This window comes from Lactuca saligna, chromosome 1, assembly GCF_052625555.1.
Source record: "Lactuca saligna cultivar CGN05327 chromosome 1, ASM5262555v1, whole genome shotgun sequence".
Taxonomy (NCBI): domain Eukaryota; kingdom Viridiplantae; phylum Streptophyta; class Magnoliopsida; order Asterales; family Asteraceae; genus Lactuca; species Lactuca saligna.
In genome coordinates, this window is record NC_136417.1 from 29,667,434 (window position 1) to 29,674,776 (window position 7,343).

Consider the following 7,343-nt stretch of genomic DNA (forward strand, 5'->3'; position numbering starts at 1 on the left):
GGATGAAATCGTCATTTCTTATCGCTATCAAAGCGAAAGGTATAAGCACAAAAATTGTAGAACTCTGTTGTCATGTCGTATGGTGATTGATTTGATAGTAAAACTATTTTCGTAACAGTGTGTGAACAGAAGAATTCGGATTCTGGATCATAAGCACAAAATTTTGATGTGATCTGGTGCATTTGGGCTAATAACTAGTTAGGTCAGCTGAATTTCATCGTTTTGATACCTTCCAAAGTTTCAAACACTGTAATTGTTTGTTTGTGTTGCACATGTGCTTCGAATAGGAGACGTTCCTGCTAGAGAGCTCCTCATTTATGGTACTTTTGGATTCATTTGCTTAAACTTTTCCAGGTTTGGAATATTCAATCAAATTGGTAGAACGCCTTTCACGGAGATTTATTGGGGAAATTAGGCCGTTATTTGGAGGTATTCTTATACTCACTGTTACATCACACCCAAAATTCGTCTGGTTGCACTGTACTTCCTTCCATGATAGAATCAAAACTTTGTGGTGGGGAGCAGAGTGTCACGAACACACCCCAATACGAATTAATTGGGTTACTTGTTAATTTTCCTTATAAAGCATTAGATTTTAGATTCTAAAGAAATCTCATATTCAAAAGCATTTTCATTTATGTCACTGAGTAGAGAAAGCAACATGGGGAAGCTGGAGAAGGTGATTGTTGCTGTAAAGGCATCGAAAGAAATTCAAAAGAGTACCGCTTTGATTTGGGCTTTGACTCACGTGGTTCAACCAGGGCATTTCGTTACGTTGCTTGTGGTCACCCCTTCACAAACTTCTGGTAATATTAATATATATACTCTTCTTCATGTTTATAATATCTTTACACACATTATTGATCATAATCTTACTCCCTTTTCATAGGTAGAAAACTGTGGGGTTTTCCAAGGTTTTCTGGAGATTGTGCTAGTGTTCATCGGAAGTCAGATTCAGGAACAATTCCAGAACAGAAAGTCGATATTAGTATTACTGATTCTTGCTCTCAAATGATTCTTCAGCTTCATGATGTGTATGATCCAGATAAGGTATTGTTGAGCTTCGATATTATCTCAGATTCACCAATTGATGTGATTTCATTATCTTCTTGATCACCACGAACTAATTTCCGAGTTTTCTAATAGGTAAATATGAAGATAAAAGTAGTTTCTGGAACCCCATGTGGCGTAGTTGCTGCAGAAGCCAAAAAGTTTCATGCTAGTTGGGTTGTTTTGGACAAGTAATATTTCAATTTTCAAACATGTATTTACAATATTACTTCAGATTTTTTGCTTTCACTTACCTTTTTGTATTACTTGTAGAAAGCTGAAACACGAACAAAAGCCATGTATGGAAGAATTACAATGCAATGTTGTGATAATGAAGAAATCACAACCCAAAGTCGTTCGTCTGAATTTCGCCGGATCTCCAAGAAAGGAGACTGAAAAATCATGTGAAAAGCAAGAAACAAACAAAAAGTCATCAGTGGGAGTGGGTCCCATTAAAGGGCCATCTATCACTCCAACAAGTAGTCCCGAGATATTTACCACAACCGAACCCGGAACTTCATCGTTCTCAAGTTCCGATCCGGGAACTTCACCATTTTCTGCCCCCGTAAAAAACGTAGAATCTTCGACTAAAAAAGAGAAAAAAGATGTCACTGAATCAAGTTCAGACTCTGAAACCGATGATGATCATATATCATCATCATCTTCGTCTAGTTTAAGGTTTCAACCACGAATCATTGATATCCTGACCTCAAGCTGTTCATCTTACACGGATGAAGCTACATCAATTACAAAAGATAAAACCTTTCTTGGTGGGTGTGTAAGGGAAGCAATCTCCCTATCAAGAAGCATGCCTTCGGGCCCACCACCCTTGTGCTCAATATGTTTACACAAAGCACCCGTGGTCGGAAAACCACCACGGTGGTTCAAGTATTCCGAACTGGAGGTAGCCACCGGAGGTTTTTCTCGGGCGAATTTTTTAGCAGAAGGTGGATTTGGGTCAGTTCACAGAGGGGTTCTTCCAGATGGACAAGTAGTCGCTGTGAAACAACACAAGCTTGCAAGTTCTCAAGGTGATCAAGAATTCTGCTCAGAAGTTGAAGTACTCAACTGTGCACAACATCGAAATGTTGTTATGTTGATTGGATTTTGTGTTGAAGATGGAAGAAGGTTGCTTGTGTACGAATATATATGCAACAGATCATTAGATTTTCATCTTTATGGCAAGTCGTATTTCTATACTTATATAGTATTTATTTATTTATTTATTTATTTTGGTACACTTTTATGTACATATAGTATAAAGTTTAATTATTAATTTAACAGGACGTCATGAAGGTCGATTAGAGTGGGGTGCGCGCCAAAAAATAGCTGTGGGAGCTGCGAGAGGACTGCGATATCTTCATGAAGAATGCAGAGTCGGTTGCATTGTTCATCGTGATGTGCGCCCCAACAACATCCTCATCACCCATGATTTTGAACCTCTGGTATTTCACTTTATTTACCCGCTAGTTTTGCTAAATGTCAAAAGCAGCCCCTTCCTCTATTATAATATCATATGGGTAAAAGACTAAGAGTAAAAGCACCGTTTTGTGTGTAAGGTTGGGGACTTCGGTTTAGCAAGGTGGCAGCCTGATGGAGACAAAGGAGAAGCAACAAGAGTAATTGGAACATTCGGGTAAGCAAGGCCTTCTTGTTTCCCTTATGCTATTTCCATAATATTGTGATTTGTGAAACAATAATTTACAAAGTTGGTCCTATCCTTCACTCAAGATTGCAAGTTTGGTCTGATTTTTGAAATCTTCCCGAAAGCATTGCATTTAGTTGTGGAATTAGTCTATTGTGAATATAACAAAATTGTATATTTGGCATTAGATATTTAGCTCCAGAGTATGCGGAAAGTGGGGAGGTGACTGAAAAGGCTGATGTATATTCCTTCGGTGTAGTACTGTTGGAGCTTGTTTCTGGGCGAAAAGCAGTGGATATTAACCGGCCTAAGGGCCAACAATGCCTCACAGAATGGGTGAGAGAGAGAGTTTTGGTTAAATTGAGGGTAAAAATGAGTTTGCTTGTGACTTAATGTTTTGTTTCATGTTTGGTAGGCACGTCCGTTGTTGGAAAATAATGCGGTTCGTAAGTTAATTGACCCTCGGTTAGGAAAGTGTTACTCAGAACATGAAGTTTGTTGCATGTTGGAAGCTGCTTGTCTATGTATCAAAAGGGATCCTCTTTTACGACCTCGCATGTCACAGGTAATTCCTTCCAAACCGACTCACTTCATATGCATAATTCATAAAGAAAAAAAGGGTAAACTTGTAACAAGAGTATTTGTTTATTTTAAATGTTATATGTTATATGTGGTAAGGTGCTACGAATGTTGGAGGGGGACGTGATGATGGAATCGAGTCACATGTGACTGACTCAAGGCAGGGAGTAGTAACAATACAAGAGCTGTCATATGAGTAGTAGGCCATTTTGTTCCAATAGCTACTTTGTAGTTCACTCCAGATATAGCTTTCTTTAATGGAATGAATGTTGGAAGCAGTTTCTGAAATCCTCAAATTAACCAACTACATGTTTATTTTTGCTTTTCTTTTATCCTTAAAGAATCATATGAAAATTTGGGTGGGCTCTTATCGACATTTTGTAACCAAAACTTAAAAAAAAAAAAAATATAAGCGTGTTGGTTTGACAAAAACTATCAAAACAAACAAGTCAAATTTGTTCGAGTAAAAAGCGTATGATAGAAGAGCCTTGGTATCTTGAAATTACATCTAGCTTTTGAGTCTTGTGAAAATATGACTAAGACACGAGCATATACATACACTAAATACACATACAGCCAACCTACCATTTCTCCTCAACTCCTACAACCACAAGAATCCAATTCACTTAAAGATCAGGGTTTCACCTTTCACCGTTTTCTCATTTTTGATCTTGCATACCTGTAGACAATGACATTGAATCATCAAATCAAACATACCATCTAATACTACTTTTAGAAATTTGCCAAACTGTAAAAATAAAGATATACCGACACAAACTTACTCTATATGCATGCCTCCACGGTCAGATGATTGTAGTGTGCTTCCCTGAAGAGCATTCATGACATCAGTAGCTTGCTCCACCTCCTGCCAACAATCAACAATCAATCACCAATCCATATGTTTGCATTGATCACTAAATTACTGAAAATATTTGCCTTTTTTTTTTTGTACATTTAACACTAAAACTTAATTATATTAGCACCATTGGCCTCGCTTGAAGAAGTCAAAAATAAAATAAAATAAACTGACATACCTCATAATCCGCAAATGCAACAGGCATTCCACCTCTGTTACGCACCTTGAGTGTGTTAAATCCAGGGTACCTAAATAACCAAAATGCATAATACAAGTCATCACCATAAACTGCAAATTAACAAAACTAAAAATCTCAATGTCTGGCTATACTTACTGGGAAAGAACAGGTTTTAGCTCATCTTCCGTGCAATTGGGACCTAAATTTGCAATAAACAAAGTCGAACACGCTCCATCCACTGTATTTTCTGCCTGTTCCTATAACTCACAATCAAGCAACACATCAATAACACAGAAAGAAGCAGTTGAAACTTTAAACATTCGCTAGAAGCTTACATTTTCTGCACCTACAGTATTGTCAGGATCCCCAGTCGTCTCCTCATCACTGTTGGTTGACATAAGAAGAAAGAGGAGTGAGTCATTCTGAGTTTTATTTTAATTTTTGTATTCATATGGAATTGCAATGACACTGGGAATCAGCTTAATAATCAAAGCAAACTTATGCAGTCTACCTCCTTGCTGCATTATCCTTGTCGGTTTCAGATGGTTCTTCAGTTTCACTATCTCCTGAAGATGCAATGGAAAGTTTAAGATGTGTTATTGTTATAACTTACGATTCTCTTTATAGGGAGATTGAGATCGATGATCAATACCATCGTCACTAGAATCTTGATCATCCTTAGTAGCAATGGATCTCTTATCAATAACAACATAAGCTTCAGGGCCTGCAAATTAACGACTTCATCACTCATTGCTATAGTTCAATCATTGTTTATTCGTTCTTATATAATACTCCACACAACTGAATACCTGGTTTCCGCTTTCTTCTGGAGTTTGATCTTGCAAGTTCAATATGCAGAGTGGAACCAGTTTGAGGGTCGAACTTAACACCCTGATAATCATTAATCAACCATGTCAGTTTCAGCTATAAACTCAAAATTACGAAGAACGTCAATCAAGAAGCGCTATTAAGCGGCAGAAATTACTCACATTCAGATCACGAAGAGCCGCCATTGCTGATGGATGGTTTACAAAAGTTGCGAATGCAACAACCTGCAAAGTCGTCAAACAGACTGCTTAAATTCCAACAAGCGAACCAACAACAAGGCTACTTTAATTTACTCGTGCAGTTCACCAAGTCCTGTAGATGTTGTTTATATTTCAATTCACTATAAACATAGAATTTTAATCACTAATGTGGTTTTCGTTGGTGCGAAATTGAAGTGCTGGTTCATAAGCGGGCGACTAAAGAAGAAATACCCTCCAAAATTCATGATGCATAAAGCATGCGCCTATAATTTGACGATTTTATACGAAATTGATTCATAACAAGACCTGATTGCCGCGGCCCGTGTACTTGAGTTGGCAATAATCAAACCCAGGTCGACGGCGGAAGAGATTGTGGATCTCACGTGCCTTGATGTCGTCAGGTAGACCCGAAACGAAGAGTGTATTAATGGCGTTGGGGTCGTCATAACCGGCATACTCCAGTGGAGGAATGGACGGAATGTTGTAATATACTGGATCGTAAGGATGTGGAATCGCCATCGTCGGAACCGGAAACCCCAATCGGAAGAGAATCCGTCCTAAAACCTAGTTTGATTCCCGTTGAAATCAGGACTCACAAAAAAAACCTAAATCACGTGCGCTCCACGTGACGTATGCATAAGAAAAGTTACAAAATAAAAAGAATAACATTAGTGGCATCGATCATCAATAAATTTAGTGAATGGAAGACTACGGTGGTTTGGTTATGTCCATAGAAGACATCTGTTTGCTGCTATTAGAAAAGTGAAGACGATTACAGTAGAAGGTAGAAGATGCTAAGGAATAGATATTGACCGAGAAAAAAGTAAGAAGATAACGTGATATTAGATTTGAAAAAACTATCTCTTACCGAGTACATAACGTCTAATAGGAAACTATAAAGGCTTAGAATCAATGTAGCATAGTAGTATTGGCGTAGTCTATAGCCTAACATCCTTTATATTGTTTGTGTTGATCAAATCCATAAAAGACATGATAGTTGTTGTTAGGATAGTGGAGACGATTACAATAGAAAGTGTGAGGAGGAGAGCGCAGCCAAGAAGTAAATAGGAAGATAGTGTGAGATTAGATTTGCAAAAATTAGCACTTACCGAAGACATGATCTTTTATAGGAAACTACGGATGATTAGAATCATGAGGATTAGAATTATGTGTGCTTACCAACCCATTTTACCTTCTCACTATTCCTTTTTCATTTTTCTTATCTAATATCTATTTTCAACTTATTTCATATATCTGCTTCTAATACTTGAGTAGTTTATTCATTATCTATATCGTAAGCCTTCCCCATCTTTATGTGTATATTTCTTTTTTCGTTTGTTGTTTTTTTCTTTCACACATATACCACATTACAACTTATCATAGGCTGACCTTTTTTATGCAGAGATCTTATGCAGAGAATACTTTAATGTTAGCGTGATTATGAAATTTTTTACTTTCATTCATTTGTTTGTATTTACATTTTTATCTCAATTTTGCATGAGGTTTCCTATAAAACTGTCTCTCATTCAGAGTTATAAATAAAACATTGTGGAATCTCAAAGTTGTAATCAAGATATGTTAGGCGTGTCAAACCCAACAAATGATAAGGGTACGATATACTCCTAAGAACACTACTATATTGCACTAACAGGTAGTACAAGACAAGTAGGGTCGATCCACAGAGACACGGGACAATCGGTCTGATACCTCTTTGCGTAAGGTACTTGTTCACAAAAGATTAAAGAGGGGAGTTTTGAATTCAATGATTAAACAAACAAATTAAAAACACAAGCAATCAACTAAACGAGTGAATTAAATTCAGAATTTGCAAGGGCCCCAACTTCATGTATGACAACTTAGCAATGTGATTCAAAGATGACTTAATATTCGTTCACTTCTATCTAAGTTGGTACTTGAAAGTGTTAATAAGCTCTAACACTTCCCATTCACCACATTAATTAACCAAAAAAAGCTATTTGATTAACCATAACCTTACTAACCTAATCT

General features: G+C 37.1%; 2 protein-coding genes across 3 annotated transcripts; one reads left to right on the plus strand and one right to left on the minus strand.

The window, feature by feature from the left end:
- Nucleotides 1–458: 458 nt before the first annotated feature.
- On the plus strand, nt 459–3,589 carry LOC145030543 (inactive protein kinase SELMODRAFT_444075-like). Its single transcript, XM_078978896.1, has 9 exons — nt 459–806; nt 890–1,050; nt 1,147–1,241; nt 1,324–2,231; nt 2,335–2,495; nt 2,610–2,686; nt 2,884–3,031; nt 3,111–3,260; nt 3,374–3,589. Exons 1-9 carry the CDS (start codon nt 638–640, stop codon nt 3,422–3,424), a joined length of 1,920 nt encoding a protein of 639 aa, XP_078835022.1. The 5' UTR covers nt 459–637; the 3' UTR covers nt 3,425–3,589.
- A 139-nt stretch (nt 3,590–3,728) lies between these two features.
- Nucleotides 3,729–6,342, minus strand: LOC145030550 (RNA-binding (RRM/RBD/RNP motifs) family protein). Of its 2 annotated transcripts, none has more exons than XM_078978905.1 (10): nt 6,205–6,342; nt 5,298–5,360; nt 5,118–5,199; nt 4,961–5,032; nt 4,820–4,874; nt 4,644–4,692; nt 4,465–4,565; nt 4,309–4,378; nt 4,057–4,139; nt 3,729–3,953 (listed from the first exon to the last, which is right to left on the minus strand). In XM_078978905.1, the coding sequence occupies exons 1-10, from the start codon at nt 6,286–6,288 to the stop codon at nt 3,923–3,925; spliced, it is 690 nt and encodes a 229-aa protein (XP_078835031.1). In that variant the 5' UTR covers nt 6,289–6,342; the 3' UTR covers nt 3,729–3,922. The 2 variants fall into 2 exon arrangements, with proteins under 2 accessions (XP_078835031.1, XP_078835029.1); XM_078978903.1 differs by lacking the exon at nt 6,205–6,342 and adding an exon at nt 5,643–6,157.
- Nucleotides 6,343–7,343: the final 1,001 nt, after the last annotated feature.

Excerpts from the sequence above, each read along its gene's own strand:
- LOC145030543 (XM_078978896.1), top strand. The coding sequence starts at position 638 with ATGTCACTGAGTAGAGAAAGCAACATGGGGAAGCTGGAGAAGGTGATT. Across the intron at positions 1,242-1,323 it reads AGTTGGGTTGTTTTGGACAA|AAAGCTGAAACACGAACAAA; the intron begins GTAATATTTCAA and ends TATTACTTGTAG. Across the intron at positions 2,232-2,334 it reads ATTAGATTTTCATCTTTATG|GACGTCATGAAGGTCGATTA; the intron begins GCAAGTCGTATT and ends TTAATTTAACAG.
- LOC145030550 (XM_078978903.1), bottom strand. The coding sequence starts at position 5,855 with ATGGCGATTCCACATCCTTACGATCCAGTATATTACAACATTCCGTCC. Across the intron at positions 4,875-4,960 it reads TCAAGATTCTAGTGACGATG|GAGATAGTGAAACTGAAGAA; the intron begins GTATTGATCATC and ends TTGCATCTTCAG. Across the intron at positions 4,140-4,308 it reads TTGCATTTGCGGATTATGAG|GAGGTGGAGCAAGCTACTGA; the intron begins GTATGTCAGTTT and ends GATTGTTGGCAG.